This window comes from Botrytis porri, assembly GCF_014898465.1.
Source record: "Botrytis porri strain MUCL 3234 chromosome Unknown BPOR_004, whole genome shotgun sequence".
NCBI classification, from domain to species: Eukaryota; Fungi; Ascomycota; class Leotiomycetes; order Helotiales; family Sclerotiniaceae; genus Botrytis; species Botrytis porri.
The window spans coordinates 1,132,020-1,158,086 of record NW_024066078.1 but is presented as its reverse complement, the minus strand read 5'-3'; the positions used below and the strand labels follow the sequence as shown (position 1 = coordinate 1,158,086).

Sequence of the window (26,067 nt, the reverse complement as noted above, 5' to 3'; positions counted from 1 at the left end):
GATAAGCTTTAGAAAACGGCCAATAAGGTTATATGCTGCTCCCGCGACTTGGGTAAGAAAGATTTCATTGTTGAGCAAGCAGCATAGTTCGAGTGAGCATAGAGAGACCATGAGCAAGATACGAGACTATCTATGTAACTGTGCCTTATTATAGTGTCTCCAACTCTCTGATGTCTGATGCAAAGAATCCCTACTGGGCCGAACACGTAGAGGAACATCAGAAACCATCCGAAACATGAGAAAGAATTAGGAAGTAAGCACCCGGAGAAATCGTTCTATCCGGCATTCGAATACGGGTTATTAGTGGCATACATACTCGCGGGTCGATGGATAGATAGATTAGATACCTAGTAGTTATACTACTTCGTAGGTATCTTGCCTCTTTTTAGCCACATACCGTACATAGTACATACATACCTACCTACCTAGGTATCCATGGATGCCCAGTTTCTACCTCTTCTTGGCAAGGGGTCCATTCAAATAAAATAAAATAGAAAGATGAGCAAGATATTATTTATTCCTTGGACATGGCCCGAGCATGATCCTCTAGGCTCTTGCAAACATAATGGCTCGATACGGAATGTGAGCACTTTTTCTGGATATCCAACAGGGTATTCGAAAGAAGATTAAATAACTTGCTCACCCCCAGGAATCTAGGTCAATTTGTGAATTTAAGCTTTCAATTTGTTATCTTTTTCTTTGGGGGAGCCTCAAAGAACTCCATTTCTTACTTCTACGTCCTTCGAACAATCCCAAGTCCTCCATTATCAACAAAGAGAACCTTCACACAATGGCACGTCTAACAGCTCTTCTCGGTCTTGCTACCGTCGTCTCCCAATGCTCTGCGCACTTTCTCTTGAACTACCCTCCAACCTGTAAGCTTCCTAAGTTCGAACGTTGACTGCACAAGAGAAAAATAAAGCTAACATTCCTTCAGATGGTTTCGACGATGATGCAGAAGGATCTGCTCCCTGTGGTGGCTTTACCGTTGGGTTTGACAACAATGTTACCGACTTCCATGTAGATGGAGATTCAATTGCAATGTTAGTCAACCCAAACAGTTGAATACTATATATCAAGACCAATTCTAACATGACTGAAAATAGGACCTCTACCCACCCAACTACAACATGGTTGTTCAGAGCTATGCTTGGAAATGATACCGCTGCAGCCAATTGGACAGACCTTATCCCATCCGTCCAACAAACTGGTCTCGGTGCTTTCTGCGAGCCAACAATCACTGTTCCATCCACATTTGCTGGAAGCAAAGGTGTCATAAATGTTGTCGCTGATGGTCCAGATGGTATGCGCACTCCTCTAGCCAATCCCCAGATCTCCAATCTCTCGCATAAACTGACTGTGTATCTTTCTCCAGGACTTCTCTACCAATGCGCCGCCGTATCTTTTGTTACCGGATCGGCAACCGCTGCTCCTACTTCATGCAAGAACGCAACCGGTGTATCGGCAAGCTACGCTGCTGATGCAGCTCTTTCCAGCCTCCCAGCTTCCGCGACTGCAACCGCCTCCGCGAGTGGATCCTCGGGCACAGCTGCTGCAACCAGTTCCAGCGCGGCTGGAGCTTTGACTGTCGCACCCGTGGCCTGTGGTGCTATGGGATCCTTAATGTGGGTTGGAAGTATTGGTATTGCAAGTTTCGCTGCTTTCTTGTTGTAAATTATGGATGGGATATGATATGAATAACGAAATAAGCAAATGCGAGATACGCCGTAAATAGAATTATACTCCGGAATAATCGAAATCAAAAGAATTAATTAAAAATCACTTGGCGCTCTTCAACTTTTAAATTTGCGCTGAGAGCTCACTGTTCAGACGGACATCTACTCACCTACGTGTAATAATGAATTCCCATGAAGGAGACAATCCCGTTTGCAAAATCGCAAGCATCAATGTCACTTGGAACCTTAGACTGGAATTAGTTCTCGTTGTATATGCGGAGATCATATTATCGACCGTGAGAGTTTTGATGCATTAATCATGACGGGCCAAGGATAATATCCCATTAAACACAGCGTGTGTTCACAGAATATACACAAACTAATAAGCCTAGCGGCCCATGTATGGTGGACCATTTGATCTCAAAAGCTTTTTCCGACAATCACGGATGCAAACACCCTTCAACCCCGCAATAGGTGGGATAATGATGTAATCTAGTGACAGTGCACAACAAAGTCGAGTCATGATACTTTGAGAATATATATTGCATGAGTTTTAATCCATTGTGAAAAGGCAGGTGCAATCCTTCTATATTGATCTGGTAAGTCGGGTACTCTACTTTCTAGCGACTCCTCTTTTGAGCCACTCATTTACATCAAAACTCGCTTTTTTAGCTTATTAATAACTTTTTTTATTTATGAATAGAATTTATTGAAAATTTATATAGTTATATATAATTCAGATCATTCTAAGCTTATTCTGAATATTTTAGATTTTTAGGATTTTTCTGAGGGGAGATCTGAAGCTTTAAAATATCGATCTTTTAATTTATATGAGAATCATATATAAATTTTACTTTTTTTTTAAAAAATCTTTAATAACTTTTTAATCATAATTAATAAAAAGAAATTAATTATTTTTTTGAAATTTTCAGAATGAGCTTAAGATGATCTGAATTATATATATATAAATTTTCAATAAATTCTATTCATAAATAAAAAAGTTATTAATAAGCTAAAAAAGCGATTTTTGGTGTAAATGAGTGGCCCAAAAGAGGGGTGGTCAGAAAGTCGGGTACCCGACTTAATCTGTCTATTTGCCGTCCATGCACCCTTCATCCAACAACGCCAGCTCTCTCGTTTTCGTTCAAAATAAAACTCCAAACATATTGCTATTATCGTAATTCGTGCTCGACCTTAGTGGAACGTTCTCTTGTGATTGTAGGGCGTTCTTTTGTATTTGTAGAAGGCTCTCTTGTGATTGATGAGCGTTCTCTTGTGATTGCAGGGCGTTCTTTTGTATTTGTAGAAGGATCTCTTGTGATTGAGGAGCGTTCTCTTGTGGGTGTAGGGCGTTCTCTTGCACTTGCAGAGTGTTCTCTTGTGCTAATAGAACGTTCTCTTGTGGGCGTAGAACGTTCTCGTGTGCTTGTAGAACGCTCTCTTGTGGGTGTAGAGCGTTCTCTTGTACTTGATTCGTACCACTCATTAGTCGACCACTCCACTATCAGTTTCTTCGCATCCTCAGATAAAGTATAATATCCTGGATTTTCTTTCGGAAAGAACATAGCTGGGAGATTATTAGCCCCTAAATCTTCAAATCTTCGTGGAAACTTACTCATATGCGCACTTGTCTCATCAGCGGCCTTATCATTGATGGCCTCTCGAAAGAAATCCTTGGCGCTAGTTTTTGGTAGGTTGCAGAATGTCCTCTGATTTCCAATGACACTCCCCACCAAACTCCCATCAGCTTTGCTTACTGCCTCTTTGCCCAACCTTGTATACAAATTTGCCCAACCGACCTCTAATTCTTTCCGTAAAGTAACCATTCCAGCTACCCTCTTCTTCAATTCTTCGCCTTTCATTAGGCATCCCACGAACTCAAGATGTGATCCTACCCATGACCACCCTTCCTGAATTTGATCCTTTTTGAAGTACGCAGCTGCACCTCCAGCAGCAATAGCGCCTGCTGCTCCAGCATATATCGCTAACGTTCCCCATTTCTTCCAGGCAGGTGCTTCTGGAGGCGGTGGTGCCGGTAATGCCGCGACTGGTTTCTTTTCCTCTACTGTTTTGTCTACCTCCTTTTCGCCCCATAGTGCACCTGCCAGACTACTCACTTGCGCGAAAGCCGATGTAGCTGCATTGTAATGACCTTCAGCACCGTGCGCAACTACACCTGGTGATATGCCTAAGTAAGGAGTATCGAATGCAAGAACGCCCTGAATATATGGGAACATGAAAGCATTTATTGCATCTGTAGTTTCTTTCGAATCTATCACCTTATCGGATGTGATTGCCAGTGCTGTATCAGCAGCGACGATTCCTCCCATAGAATGACCAATAAGTATCGTGCGGACAGAAGGGTCGACGGTTGGAGAAGGTGTTCCATTTTGGACTTCGATATCGATTACCTTTTCTTGAAGCCTGTGCAACATCGATTAGCTTTAGGTGTCAAAATTAATTCAAGGGGTAACAATACCAATCTCTGAATCTGCTCACACATTCACCCAGATCTCCTCGAGTTTCGTATTGAGGATATGTGATTGCGCGAACTTTCACTTTTGGGAGGCCATGGCTTACGAGAGCGCGAAGATGTTCAGGAAAGGATCCAAAAGTATCATCTCCTCCTTTAAAGCTGGCTCGAGGATTAGTCTGTGCAATATTAAGAGGAATGCCGAGAAGTCTTTCTTACCCGTGAATAAAGCAAAGAAGTATAGTCTTCTTCATATTTGGTCATTGTTGAAGTTGTTCTCATGGAGAACAACATTGGATTGTAAGAACGGGTGTTGATGCAAACTCGGAATGTGACTGGTTGACAGCGAGCAAGCGGCGGGGCGGGGGGTTACAGTATGAATGATCACGGATCATCTTCCAAACAGAGCGGAGAGAGAGCCTCAAGATCAGCCACGTCATATTTCACACTTCAGACTTCACATGTCCTATTTCACCCTTCACCCTTCACATTTATTAATTTATACTTCACACTTCACACTTCACACTTCACACTGTATACTAATTTTTTCTTAAAGATCTCGTATGTGATATAAGACATGATATTGCAATACAAAGACATACATAGGTAGTACTGGTAACAATTATCTTATGATGATTCTTTCATGGAAATTTATTTCGATCTATCATTTACATTCTTCAGTGCAGCACAATTACATGCCGCAATGAAAAATAATTTGTTTACATCTAATTCTCGATATTTTGGAAACATGATAAATAACACGTCTCTGAACTCATTGAATGCGTAGCGATAGAAACTCGATCACCTTGCCTGCTGAGGGGAAAGCATGAGTGACATGACATACCCGTCGAGACGAAGTCCTTCAAATCACAAAAAATCGAAGGGGCATTTTAGATTGTCAGATCTGAATTAGAAAATATCCTGCTGCCAGGGCAATGGATCTTTCAAAGTGCGATTTGATCGCGTTTATGAGGTGTCGATGTAGTCAAGTCACGTAGAACTGTCCTCGTCACGACTTGGAAAGCTCACATTCAATCGTTGAAGAAGCTAGAGGATGTCACCAGCTACATAGTATCTCTCAAAAAGAGGGTTGAAGAGCGAGTGAATTCACCTTGAGACCAGCTGAAGCGAGATTCACTTCCAGAATTGTCACCCGAAAACTTCGGATACCACACCGACCTAGTAATCTCAAGCAGCCCAGTCTCCGAACCTTGACTTCCTCCCTCCCTCCCTCTGTTCCTTTGCATAAAATCCAACTCTTCAGATCGAAGACTTTGAAAGTTGACATAATGAACCAACAAGGTTTGTTTCAGGTGGACATGGACTCATTTCAGAAGCTTATTGATGGATTGGACGTTCAATCGCGCGATGAACTGACAGGAAGACTTCAGGAGGGGACTCAACAACGATATCTTGATGTATGCGAGAAGTTTGAACTTTGGCAACAGGAAGATTTTGTACATCTTGTAAGTTTTGCAAACACCAGACCACAAATGATTAATATCCAAAACTCATCACCTTATAGTCAAAAATTTTGCCGCCAAACTTCTTTGTTGATATTATCTCCTCTTACAAGTCAAGGTCGAAACTCATGCCACCAACTGGAGACGCACTTCACGTTCACACAGAGCTCAGAACGAAATCAATCGGTGAGAAGCGAAAGAAGATCAACAAGACATGCAATCTCAATATCTTCCCACCCGAAGTCAGGGAGCAAATCTTCCGTCTCATTCTCAAGGATTACTTTGCAGATTACCCTGAACGTTCAGTGCTGATCTATCAAAACTGGATCATGGGACCCTGTGAAAAGATCAATATATCAGGAAATGCAGGATTGCTTCGTATAGATCTTCCTACCTTTGAAATCGCTTTGATCCCGGATCAGAAGCTCTATCGAGAGTTCTTTGCTTTGAGGATTATGCAATGTACAATTGAACTTCGTCCTAGCCTTACATGGAGCCATGTCTATAGTTTCCCTCCCGAAGTTCAAGTTTCCGATCCACCTGAGGAGATCACGGAGTGGGTGACCGATAGCTCGAAGAGCAGTTTTGAGTATATGGCGTGGGTTTACCTGCAAGAAAAAGAGCTTGGCCTTCATCCCAACATTGGCAATAGTTATCATAATCTGCCTCTACGTGGTTGGGTTTTCCATTATCCTTCTCTCTCTAAATTATCTCCAATAATGTTGGATAATATTCACGGTATTCACATCATCTTAAGGTTAGTTCTCCCTTCTCAATCCACTCTCAAAGTCGAGGGCCTATCTTGGCAACGTCAGACCGAGAGACATCCGATATCTAGATTGTTCTGAATCCACCTTTCCACTTCGACATGTCATATTGTGCCTTTTGAGTTTATAATCCTTCAAATCTAATGCTAACAATGTAAAATTCATAGCACCGATTACCTTCACACACAGTACTTTGGTGCTGAGCGATGGAAAAAACGCTCTGCTCCTACATTCGACGTTCTCAGCTGCGTATGTCTATCTCCCACCCCATCTCCTTTCCAACCAGCCAACTAATATTCCTCATAGGATCTGAATTATGCTGCGAACCTAGCCTCCCTCTCTTACGTTCTAGGCCATAAAAGTCGGGGCTCCAGAATCCCACTCGATCAAGCCGACATCCTCCTTTCTACCACGGTCCTTCCAATTATCCTCCGCTCCCTCGAGCACTCTCTCGCTGTCGAGCCCATGAAGAACACCCTAAATACCAACCCTCATTCTTTGATCCCTGCCCCTCTAGCCCAGCTCACAACGTTCAGTATCAAAACTTTCCAAACAAAATTTCCCCTCGGATGTTGTAGAGCCATGTACGTCCAAGAAGACCCTGATATCCTGTGTGAAGGCGCGGAAGTTATAAATAGATTACTGGCAATTTCTCTAGAACCATCAAGGATTGACAGGGTACCTGAAATGGGCGGGCGAGAATTTGATCGGGGATGGGGAGTTACTTGTTACCAGTTGGTCTGGGCCGCGGGAGTCGGTAAAAATTTGTTGATCTGTGAGAAGATAGAGAGTGAGCAATTAAATGGTTGAGTGATACTTTATGGTTCACTGTTGCAGAAGGCTGTTACTTCTCAATTCAAAATTTCCGTTCGCTTTTCACATTAATAGATCGTTTCTCCTTATGAGAATTGTGAAGTATGGCGGGATTTACATGAAATGGGCATGTAGATACGTCGCACAGAATGGGTACTATAAAGACCCAATTACAATCATGGCATATCGAGTTTACACAACGTCCCGTCACCTAGCCTAGTGATTGCTTTGTCCAGAAAGAAAGTTTCCACTCATTCAAAGAAAGACCAAATTATAAATTCATTAATGCATACAACAGCTACTCACCAATCCCCAAACCTGTCACTAACATTACACGCTCCCTCTCATACTCGTACAATCTCTGAACCACGCACCAATACAATAATTAAACAAAAAAAAAGACTTTTCCAATTTATGTCTCCCACTTCCCATTCTCCTTCCTCCATTCAAACCAACCACCAATAACTCGCATCCTTCTCACTGTCTTCAGACCATTACCCGCTAACAACAAGATCATCGACGTACAATCCCGGTGAATCGGCAGCCCCGCTATCACAGTAAGAATGCACCGTCAAAGGTACACTCTGCACTCCATCTCCAACGCTTCCGGGAGCAGTGAAGAAGAGATAGATCATGCTCCAGCCAGGGTAAGTGGAGGAATTGATGAGGGTAGTGAGGGAGGACTGTGTGGGGGTTTGAACTTAAGAGAGAGTTAGTGATTTGTTCGGGGAGAAAGGGAAGGAACAGGATGTTAAAGGGGACTCACGATAGATGTAGCAATTGGACGATGGATTGATGCTAAGGTTATTACTTGCTTTCACGTAACCGGTCAGGAGATAGTTGTACGAAGGACAGGCGGACACGGTTTGGGTTAGAGTGATGTATGAGGTGGCTGAGGATGATGGGAAGAAAAGTAACTCTCTGGGAAAGGAAATTCATGGATTAGTAATTATGTCTATCTTGTCTGAGAAAGAGGAGAAACTTACAAACTAGTAGATCCGCTATGAGGAACGGCCGCAGTGGTATAACTAGGCGCATTGGGCCCCGTAGCCACTGCTTCAAAAGGCTCGATACCATTTCCACTTTCGAATCCACCATTGATCAATGTAGGATGGATAGTGCAGGCTGGAGGTGACACAGTAGTATATTGTATAACAGTTGTGGTCCCTAGGCTAACCACGGTAGTTGGTACTTGAACGGTGGTTATGATGGTCGTTGCGACAGTAGTGGCTTGTGTAAATGTTGATAAAACGGTCGTGGTTTGGCCTCCAACTGTACTGATAACGGTTGTGGTTATTGTGATAGATGAAATGGAGGGTAGAGGTGCGGAAGAAGTTACTGTGTATATGCTTGTCGATGTGGCTGCAGAGGAAGGAAGGGATGAAGTTATGAATGAGGAAGAGGGTAGTAGAGTGTATGTGGTAGAAGCTGCGGTACTAGGAATCAAGCTCGAAGCTGAGGAAAATCCAATTGAAGTGCTAGGTTCAGCGGATGTGAGGGAAGCAGATATAGAACTTTCGCTTTGGATAATACTACTTGGTTCCAAGGTTGACATCGATAGCTCCGGAACGCTTGTCGATTCGGAGGAAACTGGCACAGATGATACAGATATGCTATTTGATAATGTAGGCGTGACGTAGGCGGAAGAGACTTCCGCGGAAGATTCAACTGAGGTCTGGATCACCGAAGAAGAGGGCTCTGAAACAACAGCACTGCTCGAAGTGTAAGCTGGAATTGAAGTGGATCCTTCCGTAATTATCGAAGAAATCTCAGATGTCGTTACAGAAATGACAATACTGGTTGATGAAAGCGAAGGTTCAGAAGAGAACGATGAAGATACCAAGCTTTCGGTAGCAGAAAGGGTACCCAAGAATGATGATACTAGCGTGGAAAATTCAGTTGAAGAGACAGGAGTAGGACTCGTGTAAGTAGCAGCTCCACTGCTGGATGCCGATGTACTGGCTAGAATCTCAGAGCTAGTGGAGGCGGATGTGAAGCCGGGAGTCGAATACACACCACTACTGGGAGGTGCAGAAGAAGAGAAGATTGGACATTCTGAGGCAGTGACAGTAATAGTCTCCTGAGTGGGACATAAAGATAATGTCGCTTGTCTTTTGCCAAATTCATAGGCAGCGGAAGATTCAAAGATGGAAAGCGCAACAACAAAAAGTCCCTGGGAAACGAACATAGTGTCAAAGTTCAACGTTTAAGGATCAGGAAATGACAGACAACGAAAAGGCGTTGACAGGTCATGAAAGAGCTCCACAAAGGGTTTATCTATATAATATTGAGCTCGTCTTCAGCTGTCGTTTGGCATAAAACACATACGTAAGAAATCAATAAATTCCCTTGATTTTCTTTTCCAATTTCGCAAGGTCTCAAAAATACAGTATTTTGAGCTCAAACAGGCATTTCATGCAAGGAACAAAATATGATATGGCGGAAATATTGAATACTGCGAAACAACATAATGGAAAATGAGCGTAGAGCTACAAACCTACCTAGGTAGTGTTGAGCACCTATTGCAATTCTCGTGACCGCGCCCTTTAGATATTGCTGGCAGATATTCACAATGAAACTCTCACTGTAGTCATCTAATCTACCTACTATGATCTGAATGTGCAAGATTCCGTAGGACAATGAAAGATGTGATATTGAAGCATCTACTTTAGCTATTGAGGCACAACCCTATTGACCAAAATTACTGTTGGCGAGCAAAGTTGATTATGAATTTGTCTCAAGTAAGGCAGCCTCACTCCCTGAGAGGAGTCGAACGAGCATAATTATTTTGAGCTCTGATATTATTACGGGAAATTGCACCTCCAGGCTCACTGCCTCGGGCGTCGGCGGAGAGCTTCAATGTGACCTATTACATTCAATATCAAGATCGGCTATCTTTGCCACAACTTTGCTTTTTCCCCTCAAGCCTCGCACAAATTCTGAACTTTCAGCTTTCCTTACTTCTCAATATCCAACCTTCTGTCTATTCAACCCCTTTCATATTGAATGAACGATAGATATGCCTCGCCATCGCAAGGGAAGTGGAATATTCGACTCCTATGGTTTGCCAAAACCTATCATTGGAGTCGTGCAGACTACTACCAAAACGACTGCCAGCACAAGTACAGGCACCAGGCACTTGATCGAACATTCGGCGACACCAAACCAATCTTCAGGACAAAATGGATATAAATTGATACAGAGCACGTTGATGCCAAAGCTAGCAGATGGCTTGGCGTATAATACTCCAGATAGACCTCCATCGTTGCAATATATTTCGGCTTTGAAAAGGACGTGCAAATTCATGGCAAAATACTTTGAAGAAAACTCAATTACATCCTTTTCTCCAGCGGGGGCGTGTTAATAGTGATGAGATATATATTAGGAGAAAAGGAGATAGAGTTGTATTCGCAGAGCCTGTAGCAACCTACAGGTGTAACGGTACAGGAAAAACCTTTGGAATGATCCGTCTCAAAGGTGAGGAGGTAAAGTTTAAAGCAGCAAGTGGTTGGGGAAGGAGAGAGCATGACGATTCGTTAAGGGACAACGAATTTTGCTCAGCTGTAAGTTTCCCTAATTTTGTTAGGACAACTATCCGTGTTCTAGTTGTAAAGAACTAGACCACAGACAATATCCTATTTCTTCCATACAAAGCGGTGCTAATCTATCGATTTTACAGCAAGTATTGCAATTTTGCAATTATTTAGGCTTTAAACTTCAAAGGAATTGCTGGGACAAGACTGAAATCGGAAGATACGCAGCTTGCCACGTCGAGAAGAAGCTCATACTGATGCTCGTACTGGATCTGATCTACGACTCGGAGACCGGCGACATAGCGATGCACAGATTAGAAGAGCTTTGGAACCTGAATACACCCCTCCAAGCACAGATATACATCGATAAAGACCCCTGTGAGAGTTGCAGACACTTTGCTGCTATATTGAGGGATTCGACGGGCATCGAATTTGAAATAATTGCTGCAAAAACTTTCGTGGAAGCAGAATGGGTGAAGGTGGATGGGAAGAAGCAGCTCCGGGCGAAACATACTGCACAAAAAGGGCAATCTCAAATAACGAAGTACTCAATGTCCAAGACAGGAATGACGGTAGACTACAACACACCTGAGGTTTCTCCATCTCGGAAAAACAAATATGAAGGGAAGCGGAAGAGATTATTGAATGACGAGGATGACGGCCTTGATGATGAACCATTCATCTTCCATTCTAATGATCTGCTACCAAAAGTCACAAGATTAAACGGTCACCCTCGAACTGTCGATCAAGTCAACAGATCGAAGTCTAACTTATCTACCCTTCACTTGAGGAAGCCAACCCCAACGCCTAACGTGCAGAAAGATCTTGCCAGCAACACGCACTTGCCTTCATCTAAACAACGAAGCACGAGAGTGGATATGAAGTCCACGAAATATAGCCTGCCTTTGAGTTCGAAAAACTACGCCAAAGCACCTCCACCACTAGACCCAGTAGTGGACCACTACTCTACGTCAGTAAAGAGTGGCAGGCTGCACGGCCATGCTGTACCTTCTGAGCGATCACGAGCAATAGCGGAGTTTCAGCAGGCAAAAAGGAGTTTACTTTCCAAGCCGGTAGATCGCAACTTGCTAAGCCGTCGCAATGTGCCATCCATATATTCACCCGCCGGAATGGATGTTTACACAGCATCTGATGATTTGGATTCCATGAGCTTGAGAAGTTCGAGAACAGCTTCACCCGAGAGATCTACAGATGCTTTACCTACCCCAGAAATAACGCCCCCGACAAGACATGCAAGAAATTGATCCTCAAAGAGATTAAAAACGGGGGAGCCTGTCACCCCGTCAAGATCTACCCAGAGCTTGCGTGAACGAAACCTGAGTAAAGCTGCAACTTATAGCTCATCATCACCAAAGCAAGTCAGTTCCAGGAGCATTGATTTGACAACTCCCGAGCCATCGCCATTGTCAAAGATAAACAAATATAAATACACACCACCTTCCAAATCTAGCAAACATCGCTCAGAGAAGAAGGTCACCCCGATTCCATTCAAGTTCTCCCACAACCTCGACTAAACATTGATTCACTCTTGATTCTTTGTCCAACATCATTAGGGTACTTGACGTATGCTAGAATTTTTATATTTGTATGTATATGTACAATACATCTAAATACGTTGATTTAGATGAAGACGTGGTTGTCCAAGGTACCAGATATTATTGCCTGTTGCAGTAGCCGTCAGCTTCGGTTGTCTCAGCCCGTTGTCTTTCCCCGAATGCAGGAACTACAATTAAAATGATAAATTATTCGCAAAATGTGAGGAATCCCATGCGCCATCCATTATTTAGCTTTGTGTGCAAGACATTGAACCGGAAATTTGATAGTTCGAGCTGATTGGTGGATGTCGATTGTAAATCGGCGTGATGGGTGATAAAGGATGATCTGAGGCCATCCATTCTTATTTGACCTACTTCTCATGATTTTAGAGTATGGAGTTGGCTTATAATCAAGGAGTATACTCTTGGGCGCGGTCAATGACCTTCATTCAGGCTGGGTACCAAGTCTTTCCTGGCTTGCATGCATATGTAGTTAATTGTGCTTGAAGAAGCGATGGACTGGTAGCAGCCTACACGTACTTATCTACCATCATCTGTGCCAGTTCCATCCACAACCTCCTTCTGATGATGTTCCTTTGGCTGTCTGCCGTGGAAGGCCTTTTCGCTTGACTCTAACATACACCTACTGAACGACCACGCGTATTTCAAAGAATGGAAGTCGACATTGTGATCGTCGTAATTTCGAATCAATATATGTGTAATGCAGTTCGTGATAGATACCAATCAATACCCATACCCATACCAATACCAATACCAATACGAAGTAGATACTTGATAGGAATGCAAATACCTAATATTCATCAACAGGATTGTAATGTATGAGACACAAAATGTGTTGTTCGACATATTTTTTTCGTGTAAGCTGGTAGTCTAAGCAGCATACTCACACTCCGCACGATGTAAGTACTCAGGTACTGTACTCGGAGGGCAAGTAGCTGGAATCCACAACTGAAGAGATTTAGCCAATGGAGACAAAGAATTTTAACACGAGCCAACAAAAAGAGAATTCAATGGGGAAGGACGACCAAGCTCCATATCAAATTGTCAATCAATCATACATCCATACATCCATACCTGATATCCATAATCCTGGGCGAGTCACGTAATCTCTAATCACAATCGCACAAAATAACCGCAAGCCTTGAGAAAAATGTGTACACCTCCCAGTACAAAGTGCACACATCAAAAAACCTTGATAGGAGCACTAGAAAAAATAAATAAGGAGATCCCTCCAGAGTCAGCAGCGGATTGTCAGACAAAGTTTTCCAAGGAGAGCCACGTTCACGTCTGTCTCATCTGCCATAATCCAATTCCCCTCTATTGCCCGGAAAAGGAGCATCGATCACTCATTCGAGTACAGCTTCTACGGAGCAGCGTGACAACGTTATTGGCTATGAGTACTTTGATCACAACCAGAAAGTAAATTCCCGATAGGACTTTGCTTTTTGTCTGACCCCCAAAACATATTTGGGGGTTAATACAAGAATGGCAGCTTTCTCGTTGCTGCTATCGCTATCGTTATGTTCCTTTTTTCCTCTCATTCTTGCTTTACCAGGTAACAGCGTTTCGCCGTTGTTAGACTCTTCTAGCAAACTAATCTTACCAATACAGGCTGTTGCAGCTAGTGTAAGCCGAGTCTATACCAACACAACACAGGGAAAGTTGAGCGGTCGGGATATGGTGCAAATTGCTCTTCTGTGTAGTGTGTTTCCTGCTTTCTGGTATCTGCGAAATGGAAGGAAGAGCAAGGCTTACAATGACACGAAATCGCTCAATGGAAGTGCACATGGAACCATTCCTAAACAGAGTATAGATATCAATGGTGAGCTCTGTCGCAACGCCCACTCTTTCCGTAGAATATGGAATTGCTGGGCAAGGTTACTGATCAATTGGATTTGTAGATTCCGAAGTCGTCGATCCAGGACTTTTAAAAAAACATTCTGAGATAAGATCCTACGCCACGAGTCGTTTTACATATTCTTCATTACGAGTTTTCTTCAGCAGACATGCTCAAGCCGACAAGCTACCCACGAAACCTGCCCCACTACCTCTACTAGTTTTCATCCATGGTCTGGGGGGGTCAGTTGCGCAATTCAACCCTCTTTTAACAAGCCTTGTGAATTTGGCATCATGTCTTTCAATCGACCTACCAGGCTGCGGCCTTTCTGCATTCGACCCAAAATTACCTTGGGATGCTTATACTGTAGACGCTCTTGCAGAGCTTATGGGGAAAGTCATTGAGGACTACAGGGAGAAGGATACGAAGCAGGGTGTAGTTTTGATTGGACACAGTTTGGGTTGCTCTATAGCCGCCCTACTTGCGTCTACAACGTCGCCACAATCAATTGCACTATCAGAGAACGTCATGGGCCTTATTGTAAGGAATCTAATCATTTGTAAGGCATATTGCTGCTTACTAATTTAAAATTTAGGCAATTTGCCCTCGGGCGGAACCCCCTAGTGAAGATGAGGTTAGTAAGTTCAAGAAGCTACTTCTGGTCCCGAATCCCATTTTTGATCTTTGGCGAAACTGGGATCGCCGAGGTGGCCCTGAAAGTGCCAGTGTGCATAGATTTGTTGGCCCTTCAGCAGATGACGAAACCAAAAGGCTGCAAGAACGATTCAATAGCCAGAGTAAAACTGCAGTATGGAGGAGAATGGCAGCTGGTACTTTGCCCGTTTATGAAAACCACATTGCGAAAGGTGGACTTGCGGGCGGAGATATCTGGAAGGGGCTGGATATGCCTGTCTTCCTTGTTGCTGGGGCAGCTGATAATATCACAAAACCCGGGGAGATTGAAAAGATTGCCCAATTTCTTGGAAAGTCTCACCCAGTCCAAATTGAACCCAGCGACAAAAGTGAGCCTATACTTGATGCAGCTGCGCCTGTTGATATGTCTGGGAAGAGCAAATCTATAAGCAATGGTATCAATCCCTCAACTGAAAACCTGCTTCTCGAAAAGAACCCCGATACCACTGTGGAATCGCTAGAAGACCCATCGACACCGGATGCTATTGAAAGAACCGAAAACATCCCTCCCCAACCTCTCAGACCGAAGAGGGTCCTAAAAATGACAATCATTCCAGCCCCCGCTTCGCATGCTTTGCTCTACATGCCAACCACTGTGAGAACCCTTGCAGGTCTTATATCTGATTTTCTTTGTACCCAAGTGTCACCTCGTTTATCCTTGGGGTGGCAACTACAATTTCTCTCTACTTCCGGCAAATGGGATGTAAAGAATTTGGCAAAGTGGCAAGCAGTGGCACCTGTTTCAGAGCCTATCGCGGGCGTATTTCGTGCAATGAAAACTTTGAGAGAGGTAGATGATAGTCATTGTCCAGAGGTGTTTGTGAAAGATTGGGGCGAGCAGATCAAGGATATTGTCGATATTAGCCACGAAAGTCCGGTGTATGATCCACGAGGTCTCGAAAATGGCGGAATACGATACCACAAATTCCCGACAGTATCTAAAATTCCACCCACATCCGACGAGGTTGTCACCTTCATCAATTTGATTGATCGGCTAAGAGATGAGCAGGCGGCAAGAAAAGAAAAGGGAGGGGCTGAGGGTGAGTGGTTTGTGGGGGTACACTGCCACTATGGCTTCAACAGAACCGGATACTTCATTGTATGTTATCTGGTCGAAAGGTGTGGGTATGGAGTTCAAGGAGCTATTGATGAGTTCGCTAAAAGAAGACCGAAAGGCATTAAACATGCTCATTTTATGGATCAGCTATTTGTTAGGTACTGCGTGGGGTTGAAAAGAGCGCCCACACTCTAACGGCATAATTGTTAATAAAGAGGCATTGATTTTGGGTGCATCGAACCAGATGCTGTAAGATGGGAGCTAGGAATCTTGGAATGTATTGATAAGGCTGGGGAATAGGAATCGCATCTCTTACTATTGTAACCACCTAGTACTGGTTCGATTCGAGGTTTCGCACAGTCAGATGGACGGGCTTTCATCACCCTATAATTATTGTACGGGAGAAGTTCCCTACTTATCAAACAGCATACTTTTCTCTCCAATTTGCACCCAAGCAGATGGCAAAGGCGGAACGACAGGAATTCTAGATATGCAACAGAGACACGAACTTTTGATCCCTCATGTGACAAAGCTACAAGTCATCTGCGTGCAGGGCTATTGTGCCACGAGGATTAGGGGTCACGGACTAATATATTGTATGCAGTGTTATGTTACACAGCTTCTGTGGAAACAACATGACACGATTACTTCATCGTATCTTTTCAGCTGGTGCAATGATGAGAGTGGGGGCTGAGGGCTGGGCTGAGGTTACAGTTGTGTTGCGCGAGGTTGATGGAGGATTCATGTTTGATGCGGGTGACGATGCAGTTTCCGAGAGAGCCCCGTACCAATGGTAGATATTATTGGAGAAAAAGTGGATGGAAGACTAGTTCGGATGTTGAAAAAATGCTTAGCAGGCAACGTCAAAAACGCGGGGGGGGGGGGGGTTATCATCTTAAGAGCCGAGTGCGAATAAAGCCAATAAAGGGGAATGAATCGTTTTTTGGGTCGGTAGGAAGAGACATATTTGCAAAGTACCTTTAGAATGCAAAGTGCATTGAATGCTTGGATTTCAAAAGGGCATGCAAAATATCCATAAGATTCAAAAGTTGAGTAACGTCATTAATTTTCGTCTGGTACAATTGATCCGTCTTTTTTTCATCGTCCTCTAGCGTCAAATGTGAATCTTACTTCTTTCCCCTATATTATTCGCGGATGTTTTCCATCTATTTAATAAAGAGTATTGCGCCAATCCTGATCTGACAGATATCTGAGGAAAGACTATAGCGATGCCTTGATCTCAAATGAGGATGTAAAAATTCCAACTGCATAGATCAAAACACAGGAACTGTTCTTGGTCAATGAATGTGTAGATCCAATATGGAAACCAATATGTAGAATATATAGATTCTTCTTTTGACCTAGAGAGACGACGATATCAATTGATTTCGTGAAAGTACATGGATCAACTGGTGTACAAGAGAAATCATCGCCCCAAAACGATAGTTCGCAGATTTGGAGTCTGTACATCGGCGTGGAAGACTTCCATTTCAATCCTTTGAGCCGTGAACTGTAATGAGCTCGAGGTTATCGATGAAAGTCCGCAAAATGCATCAGTCGGTTGGGTTGTCGGAGTCCGACTGTTGTCAGACGTTGGGTGAAGTGAAAAATGCCTAAGGCTGTAATGTGGGTGTCTTTCGAGATGCATAACTTGCATAATTAGCATAAATACTTCCATTGCAGTGCTAGCTCAAGGCTGTAGCCGACGACATCTCATTGATTGGCCAATCGTTCCGTTCTTGTAATTTCGTTCACCGTATGCTTAGGTACCGGCAGGAAGTTTATTAATATTACATTTCTCTCTCTTACAATGTTCAATTGCGGTCGAGATCAAGTTAAAACATTCTCACATTCCTTCTTCATTTCCCTTAATTGGTGCCAATAATGTGCACATGAACACGAGTATATAATCAATTGACGTGTTGCGAGGAAAGTAAACCTCAGCCTGGTGGATAAGATGGCAACGGAGGATGTTTCTGTGAATGGCGAGTCGCACACGGAGAAAAGAGATGGAGCATCCCCTGACCCCTCAACTGAGAGAAGTGATGATGATGCGAGGCCAACCTCAGATGGAGTCTCGAAAAGAGGTACCGGACAGACTGAGGTCATGGGTAAGGAGAAGAAACCGTCCAAGTTGAAAGGAATATGGGGGAAACTTGGACTCGATGCACCGACATTGATGATGATGTTCAAGTATGATTTGTATCCATTCTCAACAGAAAAGATGCTGATGTACGATCTAGGGGATCGGTAGCTCCTACAATTGCTATTGGCAAGTCAACTGAAGCCCATATTACGTTCCTATTCCTAACTTTTATATAGCTTTCTACGAATCCGATTCGGTTTCTCAAACGTACACAACTTTAGGATATCTGGTAGCCATCGTTTGCGTCATCAGTCTGCCTATTATGCCAAGGGCTAAATTCTTTCAAACGATGATACTTAACGTAATTGCCGTCTGCATTGGGGCTTCAATTGGAATGCTGGGACTATGGAGCAGCATTAAAGCACGACAACATACTTCCATGCCAGGAGTGCCACAAGCGTATAATTCCTCGCAGGCCGCTGTGTGCGCTATCTGGTTGTTTGCTAACATATGGTTTGCGAATTTGTTACGCGCCAAAAGTCCAGCCTTGAATGTTCCGGTCATTATGTATAGCATATTCTCAAACATTGCTTTCACTTATGGTCCACTTTTCCCCACTGTGGCAGCAGCCGAATCTCTCATCAAACAAATGATAAAGTCGTTTTTGACTGCCTTTGCTCTAAGCACGGCGGTCAATGTGTTTGTTATACCTGTCTCGTGTCGTTTGGTTGTTTTTAAAGGGCAAGCGGGATACATTCAATTGCTGAGGGGCGTTCTCAAAGCTCAGACAACATTTTTGCAAAGCTTGGAGGAAAGTGACATGTTCGCTGCTGAGAATGGCGATAACCCTGGTGATCCATCTGACGGATCCAACAAAAGCAGTGCAGGATCTTCCCATCCAACATTATCTCCAGAGGCTAAGGCGTTGAAGAGAGCAATCGATGGTTTGCGCGGGCAGCATGGAAAACTTTACGGAGATATGCCATTTGGAAAGCGGGAGGTCGCCTGGGGTAAATTGGATGCTAAGGATATCGACAAGATATTCGACCTGTTCCGGAACATAATGGTTCCACTGTTGGGAATGGGTACTATCACAGATATTTTTGTACGAATCGGCGAAAGACGTGGATGGGTCAAGTCCACGGGTTCAAAAGATCGTTTTGAGCAATGGGAACACATGCCTTTGAAAAGTAAGGCAGAAGAAAAGAGGTTATGGAATGAAGTGGTGAAGACTCTCCATGAACCATTTTCTATCATCACTGCAGTTATGGATCAAGGATTAGAACATGTAGCGCTTACTTTGGAGCTTGTTCCTCGACCTAAAAAGAAAGCCGCTGGTGACGTTGAGACAGCTGATGCACAATCAAAGCCTGGCGATGCTGGATTTCTCGCCTATATGGAAGAGGCTTTGGATGAATTTTACAAAAAGCGTGGAAAAACTTTGAAGAAATGGGCGCAGGAAAAAGGATTGTCTGCGGAACAATTCGATACAAGTAGACCCATTCCTCCTGCAGGTGCACCTGTCAGCGGAGACGAAGCCGCGCATAGAAGAGACCAGCAGCAATTATATCTTATTCTTTTCATGGAAAATCTTGTAGGTTGTACCAACTCTGCTTTTATAACAGTGCTAATCAAGTTAGCTTTACATGGCTGGTCTCGCAGTAATCGAATTGGTTAGATTCGCAGACGGGAAAGTACAAGATGGAACTATGAAGAAGAATCGTCTGATCCTGCCAGGTCAACGGCGTATGAAGAAATGGATTCTTGGCCTTGCACATGCAGATACGACTGCGGATAGTCACACTCCAGATAACCAAGAGGCAGGTGTAATCAATGTCTACTGGGGCTCAGGATTCAATCCTCGGAAAGATCCTGAACATCTACCACCAAAGACAACTTGGCAACATTTTGGCAATGGGCTTCGAATTATCCCGAGGTTCTTGGGAAGCACGGAATCAGCATTCGGCTTTAGAGTGGCCTGTGCAACTTTGACACTCGGTATTGTTGCATTTCTCAGAGACACTCATGTCTTCTTTCAGCAGCAAAGATTAGTTTGGGCGTTGATTATCATTGCAATTGGTATGTCAATAACCCGGTCTTGAGCCCGTAGGGAAGCTAATTGGAATAGGTATGACGATGACTTCAGGCCAATCGATATTTGGATTTCTGGCTCGTGTTGGGGGAACTGCACTAGCAATGGTCACCTCGATTGTCATCTGGTATATTGTTGATCAAAAGACTCCAGGAGTTATCGTGATGCTTTGGTTCTTTATCTTCTTGGAGATGTATCTTTTCTTAAAATTTCCTCGCTTGATACCGGCTTGGCTCGTGTTCATAGTCACTCAAGTATTGATTGTTGGATATGAACTTCAGGTCAGGAAAATTGGAATTGCGGTATCAACCAGTAATGGACAACCTTATTATCCGTTGGTTATTTTTCCCGGTTGAATTGATACTTTCTAACGTCAGGACAGGATTTATTTGCTTGCTCCATACAGACTTGCATGCGTTGCAGGAGGATCTTTTGTGGCATTCATCTGGACTTTCTTTCCTTACCCGCTCACGGATCGTAGCTGGTTAAGGAAAGATTTGGGGATAACCCTTTACATCTTGGCGAACTACTACTCAACAGTCCATTCGACTATTCATACTCGAATGCATGGAAGAGAAGGCGATATGACATCGAAGACTAGTCCTGGCCGTCGCCTTGAAAAGGCTAGGCATAGGATGTTTGGCAAGCTTCTCCTGCTTCTACCTTCTTTGCAGCAACATGCTGCTTGGCAAAAATTTGAGCCTACAATTGGAGGAAAGTTTCCTCGTGAATCTTATGAGAATATCATAAAGAGTTGCTCAAAGTAAGTGACACTAAATTCTTAAGGTGTACGTATGCTAATCACTGATTTTCAGTATCATGGGCTACCTCGCATTGATGTCGTATACAACAAAAGCTTGGTCCAAAGATATTCATACAAACACCGATACCCGTAGCAAATGGCTTCGTGACCTTGCTGCTGTCATGGATGAGGTTGAACCCACCAGCCATCAAATAACCTCAACACTTGCGCTCCTTTCCGCTGCGATCAGTGCAGGCGTGGCCCTTCCCCCTTTCATCCAACTCCCCCAACCTTATAGCCTGAATCGTCGACTTGAATCTCTTGATAGTGGAATATTAGATTCGAGACATATCCAAGAGCCGGGATATAGCGCTTATGCTGTTATGCAAGTGGCGAGTTCGTTGGTGACGGATGATCTGGCTACGTTGGTGGATTGTGTAAAGGAGTTAGTGGGAGAGACCGATTTTTCTTTTACAGTTGGGGTTAGCGAAGACAGTTTAACTGGGTCCGAGGAAAATAGAAGAAAGGGTAAAAATGACTAGAAATTGGATTTAAAGAGGAGATTGGGTAATTACGGTGCTAATCTTGCGCATCGTTGGTAAAAATTGTTGTGGTTTATGACATATACCTATAGAAAGGATCCAGTCTCCAGAAAGTGGAGAGTGGGTATCCTCTTACTTGTAATACTTAGTCTAATGTGAGTACTTTTATACATAAAAACTCCAATAATGACATTGAAAATATCAATTTTCACTTAACCCCTGAGTGTCAGTTCAGGATGAATGAAAGGGGGGATGTGATTTCATGAGGCAGGGGAAGCATTAAACTTCTTTCCACACCGAGTCAGGAGTACTTGATCCTCGCCTGACTCTTTCGTGCCTGTTTGGCAAACTTGTATAGTAGTAGTAGTAAATTCATAATCGATTCGGTCTATTTAGCTATGCTAAGACCAAGCGATGCGCCTGTATATGGTTCTAATTGAATAAAGTAGATGGGAAAAAGAAATAAACTCTCCCCCCCCCTTGAACTTCCTTATTAGGATTGGCGAGCAATAACGAGTGACAGAAAAACTAGCAAGCGAACTGACAATTGATTGTGAAGATACAGCTACAGCTACAGCTGCATTGGGAGTATCATCGTGATGAAAATCGTGGTGGGACGAATGGTTAAATGGATAGTGGACTGATTGTTAGTTTTGTTGTAAGTTATATATATGTGTGTTAAGACTCGATATTGATATGGTATGGTATCAGTACACCGTGATGAAATAGTTCAGTTCAATATGTGCATGATATATACTCCGTGTGCTTGCTACCCACTGACCAGGAGCACTAAGCGAGCTCGTGATAGTCTTGTTTGAATCCGATAGATGTGATAAATTACATTACGCATATCGACAAGAACTGAATTTTATTATTATTAGAAGTATAATCTATCAATTCGACCCTAGCAGCCATGATGATTATCAATAAACAATATAATAAAAGTAATCAAAATCCAGATTCCAAAGCAATACTTGTCCGTGAATTTGAATTCTACATTTGAATTTTGAAGGCTTGGAAGTACCTATCATGTGGTCCAGATACTTGGTAGACACGCTGCGATTTTATGTCGAGTTAGGGAATTGAGTAGTGTCTTCTAATCTATGCAATGAAATAGAACAACAGAGTTATGCTTTGCAAACCTACTACAAGTGAGATATAGAAGTACAGATATGCTATTAGATTATATGAATAGTAGAGCAATAATTAAAGGTCGGTTTAGACCTTACCAACAATTTGGTTTGACACTCAATCTCGAATGCAAGGAAAGATATCGATAAATAAAAAGTCATATTAAAAAGACACACCTGAAGGCAAACAATATGGACATCAGATTTCCAGTATAAAAGTATAAAAGCCTAAGTAAATTTCCCTACGCCTACGCTCGCATCCCATGCAGTATGCCCTGCTCACCAAATCCCTATGTATAGTATATATGCAAAGTTACGCCTCCTGAATGTCCAAACGCAATCTTATAATACACAAATGCTAAAACTCCCGATCAAACTGATGTACAATGCCGACTCTTCCTCATAGTTTAGATCTGACGGCTTCCAACCGGTACTTCACATCTTGTAAGACTTTAGTAGTGGGTTTCCAATCATCGAATTGCTTCAGTAGTTCCACTGCTTCATTGTGCAGTTCGGTTTTCACGAATTCTTCCTCGAGTACACCACGCATGATCCAGGGTAAAACGTACGGATTTGCGTTTGTAGGCGGGGCGTATTGGGACATATGCAAAGGTACGTCGGGAACTGAAGTAGTGGTAAGGGCATGATCCATTGCCATGCTGAGATTACACGTTAATAAAGTAGGAAAATTTTCTAGAAAGAAGAGAAGACTTACTCATATACTTTGTCGTCATCATAAAGACGGGAGTGACCACCACCAGTGTAGAGACTTCCAGCTAGAGGTGCCGATAGTTCACGAATAAGCCCGTGATCGGACACACCAAGATTGCGTAATTTTAACGCGAAGCCGACTAAGTGGGCAATGAAGTCCGGAGCATGTATGCGTCCATCCACGAATACAGCTCGGTAAATGTATGGATGTTCTGCTGGCGAGAAGATGGCGGACTAGGATGCTGTTAGTAATGACATCAACAAAATCGGGAAAATATGTTGACATACCTCAATAGATACGAGTTGGTCGTCAATACTCGCACAAAAGGTTACCCTTACTCCATACTTTAAGACCCGTCGAAGGGCCTTTTCATAATGCTTTGCTACCTCGCTTTCGTAATTTGCAAACTCAAAGAGTTCCGTGATCATTTCGTTGAATAACGCTGCTTGATATCCAGTTTGGTGACTTGCAAAAGGGCCTAATGACACACCAGCTAATGGTTTGTTAGAGATATTTGTATACCAGGATGATTTCTCGCAACTCACCCATCGCACACACGCCAATTCTTGCTGACGATACTATGCCCTCTTCTATCAATTTTGATACAAGCATCAAAGCAACCGGGACACCCTGTGAATGAGCAGCCACCATAATGAAATCTGCTTGCCGTAATCGATCGGTCCAATTACTGAGCAGTTTCCAAAGTTTATCCACCCTCTCAAAGATTTTGCCCTCGCCATCAAGTGCCACTTTCTCTATTTCACAATTAGGAGACCCATGTGCATCTGCCCACCGCTTTATAGCAGCCGCTGCATGATTAGCGAATCTTATCGACGTTCCACTGGGCTGTCCGATGAGTTTGCGCAACAAAGGTGCAGGGAATAGACCATGCACGCCTATCGCGACTGCATTCTTAATTGTTGGTACTTCCTCCGCCAAAGATACATGCTTCATGGGTTTCTGTCGACCACGTACAATCAATCTTGTCAATTGTCGTAAGAATGATGGATTTTCCATCAAGTGATATGTACTTTGTACGGACGGTAGCAATAGATTAGGCGGCGACGGGATGTGAGATGGGGTGGTGACTTTTTTGGATGCATCATCTAATTGTGCACTTGCAGTTTTCTGAGAGATTTCTTCAATATCTATAGACTTCGGTCGACTTTTCTTGCCGGTTGCTTTTGGCTTTTTGTCCCCATTTAACGTATTAGTATCAACGGCTGGAACAGCTTGAGCTGGAAGCGGATGACTTTGAGATTGCTCGCCCGAGACTGCTAACTCGCCAGTTTCCCCCTTATTACTATCCTCCAGAGGCTCGGTACCTTTTTTGGTATTGTCGGAGTACCAAAACGCCGATGCCCAACTAGACCCACCAGGTTGCGTTGTAGATCTACTCGGTGTCGATTGTGGAGATTTAGGTGCATCTTTCGATGCATCTTTGATAATTTTGATGGGATTGCTCTCCAATTCTTGGGTTAAAACTGGTTCTCTTGGGCCTTCTGCAGGAATTGGAGGTTGAGAGGCTGACCATAAATTAAACCATGACCTCGATGCTGATAATGTTTGTTTCGGAGCCTCCATCGCTTCTTCTGCCATTGCCTGCTCTGGTATAATTGTCTCATTTGATGGGAGTTCTTCAGTATCTTGTTTTTGAGGCTCCTCTACCACAGGACTAGACACTTTTGACTCCTTTGATATTTGCGATGGCATGCCTAACCAGCCTAACCAGCCTTGAGATGTGACCGGCAGCTTTGCAATCTCAGCAATCGGCGAGCTTTGCGAGTTTGTTTCTTTCGGTGTATCTGACTCACCCAACGATCGGGTTCTTGGAGGTGTTTCTGGATTGCCAACGCCTCGGGGTACATTCTCATCTTTCTTGCTACTTGTTTTGTTGTTCGAAGTCTCCTGCGGTGGAACGCTCAATGTTATTTCCGATGCTGGTTTGCTTTTCCCTGGGTACATTGATGGGGGTCTTGATGTGACTGATGAAGGTTTTCGTTGATTGCGATGGCTCAATTCCGTCGCCATATTCCCGTTCGATGGTTTATCAGCTAAGATTGTCTCTTTCACAACCTGTGTAGAAACAGTAGATTTTCGCGGCCAAGTTCCATACCAACTCGCCCTCGATCCGAGCTTTATTACCTTGTTAGCTTCACTACACCGACACATACTCGTTTCAACAGCAACGGAACTTGGGCATCTTACTTTTTTGTCAAAAGCTGCACCATGCTGACCGTTGTTGCTAGTGGTCTGTCCCGGTTCTGCGGCATTTTTTGAGGAAGACGTTGACTGGTCCTTGGAAGGATTTAGTTTTGATCGTTTGCGTGAGGGTAGCATTCCAAGATCGATTACTCCTGACTATTCGGACGACCGGTTTTCGAATTCCTCCAAGGGGCGCGACTACTTAATGAAATGATGCAAAAGCCTCATATCACTAAATAACATATATTCCTGCCCCGCGAGTAAAAAGGTTATTTGCCCCGTGCAAGGGTGTTTGGATTGGTCGTTCTAATAATACTCTGTACGCTGTGGTACCAAGAGGAAAATGTGTAAAGACCTTACTGGCAATCGAGAAGTCGAAGATCGAAAACAAAAGGAATTCAATACCTAGGGACCAGTGAAAGCGCCGACGGAGATTAAGTACGTGGGATCGTGAGTGTTCAAACCTAGTTTTCAGAGTTTACTGTACGTCGGCATGTATATATGAATTGTGATAACGTTTGTATGTGCCTAGCAGTTCTGAATTACCATGTGACTAAATCATTTTGGAGCCAAAGAGCCAAAAAAGCAACCACAAGTGCAGTAGCAGAAAAGCTAGAAGCAAGAACCTTGAACCACCTATCAAACATTACGATCCAGAGATAGATACTA

The 26,067-nt window shown here is 43.4% G+C and overlaps 8 protein-coding genes across 8 annotated transcripts; 5 read left to right on the top strand and 3 right to left on the bottom strand.

Annotated features, from left to right (window-relative positions):
- Positions 1-790: 790 nt before the first annotated feature.
- Positions 791-1,674, top strand: EAF01_003305 (uncharacterized protein; the record flags this gene model as incomplete). The annotated part of the gene is made up of 4 exons (XM_038911559.1): positions 791-875; positions 938-1,043; positions 1,107-1,303; positions 1,376-1,674. The coding sequence occupies 4 exons, from the start codon at positions 791-793 to the stop codon at positions 1,672-1,674; spliced, it is 687 nt and encodes a 228-aa protein (XP_038772794.1).
- Positions 1,675-2,848: 1,174 nt separating this feature from the next.
- Positions 2,849-4,403, bottom strand: EAF01_003304 (uncharacterized protein; the record flags this gene model as incomplete). Its single annotated transcript, XM_038911558.1, has 4 exons — positions 2,849-3,243; positions 3,292-4,100; positions 4,156-4,311; positions 4,369-4,403. 4 exons carry the CDS (start codon positions 4,401-4,403, stop codon positions 2,849-2,851), a joined length of 1,395 nt encoding a protein of 464 aa, XP_038772793.1.
- Positions 4,404-5,438: 1,035 nt separating this feature from the next.
- On the top strand, positions 5,439-7,189 carry EAF01_003303 (uncharacterized protein; the record flags this gene model as incomplete). Its single annotated transcript, XM_038911557.1, has 4 exons — positions 5,439-5,615; positions 5,675-6,369; positions 6,547-6,628; positions 6,686-7,189. 4 exons carry the CDS (start codon positions 5,439-5,441, stop codon positions 7,187-7,189), a joined length of 1,458 nt encoding a protein of 485 aa, XP_038772792.1.
- Positions 7,190-7,516: 327 nt separating this feature from the next.
- On the bottom strand, positions 7,517-9,380 carry EAF01_003302 (uncharacterized protein; the record flags this gene model as incomplete). The annotated part of the gene is made up of 3 exons (XM_038911556.1): positions 7,517-7,892; positions 7,959-8,113; positions 8,179-9,380. 3 exons carry the CDS (start codon positions 9,378-9,380, stop codon positions 7,687-7,689), a joined length of 1,563 nt encoding a protein of 520 aa, XP_038772791.1. The 3' UTR covers positions 7,517-7,686.
- Positions 9,381-10,211: 831 nt separating this feature from the next.
- EAF01_003301 (uncharacterized protein) lies at positions 10,212-11,990 on the top strand (the record flags this gene model as incomplete). The annotated part of the gene is made up of 3 exons (XM_038911555.1): positions 10,212-10,549; positions 10,578-10,755; positions 10,779-11,990. The coding sequence occupies 3 exons, from the start codon at positions 10,212-10,214 to the stop codon at positions 11,988-11,990; spliced, it is 1,728 nt and encodes a 575-aa protein (XP_038772790.1).
- Positions 11,991-13,365: 1,375 nt separating this feature from the next.
- On the top strand, positions 13,366-16,797 carry EAF01_003300 (uncharacterized protein). Its single transcript, XM_038911554.1, has 3 exons — positions 13,366-14,124; positions 14,204-14,679; positions 14,735-16,797. The coding sequence occupies exons 1-3, from the start codon at positions 13,788-13,790 to the stop codon at positions 16,082-16,084; spliced, it is 2,163 nt and encodes a 720-aa protein (XP_038772789.1). The 5' UTR covers positions 13,366-13,787; the 3' UTR covers positions 16,085-16,797.
- A 1,049-nt stretch (positions 16,798-17,846) lies between these two features.
- Positions 17,847-21,351, top strand: EAF01_003299 (uncharacterized protein; the record flags this gene model as incomplete). Its single annotated transcript, XM_038911553.1, has 7 exons — positions 17,847-18,082; positions 18,133-18,161; positions 18,212-19,569; positions 19,616-20,054; positions 20,104-20,401; positions 20,450-20,830; positions 20,883-21,351. 7 exons carry the CDS (start codon positions 17,847-17,849, stop codon positions 21,349-21,351), a joined length of 3,210 nt encoding a protein of 1,069 aa, XP_038772788.1.
- Positions 21,352-22,881: 1,530 nt separating this feature from the next.
- On the bottom strand, positions 22,882-25,533 carry EAF01_003298 (uncharacterized protein; the record flags this gene model as incomplete). The annotated part of the gene is made up of 5 exons (XM_038911552.1): positions 22,882-23,140; positions 23,197-23,426; positions 23,481-23,686; positions 23,739-25,329; positions 25,402-25,533. The coding sequence occupies 5 exons, from the start codon at positions 25,531-25,533 to the stop codon at positions 22,882-22,884; spliced, it is 2,418 nt and encodes an 805-aa protein (XP_038772787.1).
- Positions 25,534-26,067: the final 534 nt, after the last annotated feature.

Bases quoted from the DNA above. Each gene is read 5' to 3' on its own strand.
- EAF01_003300 (XM_038911554.1), top strand. From the start codon at position 13,788: ATGGCAGCTTTCTCGTTGCTGCTATCGCTATCGTTATGTTCCTTTTTT. The intron at 14,125-14,203 runs GTGAGCTCTGTC...TTGGATTTGTAG, and splicing joins ACAGAGTATAGATATCAATG to ATTCCGAAGTCGTCGATCCA. The intron at 14,680-14,734 runs GTAAGGAATCTA...TTTAAAATTTAG, and splicing joins AGAACGTCATGGGCCTTATT to GCAATTTGCCCTCGGGCGGA.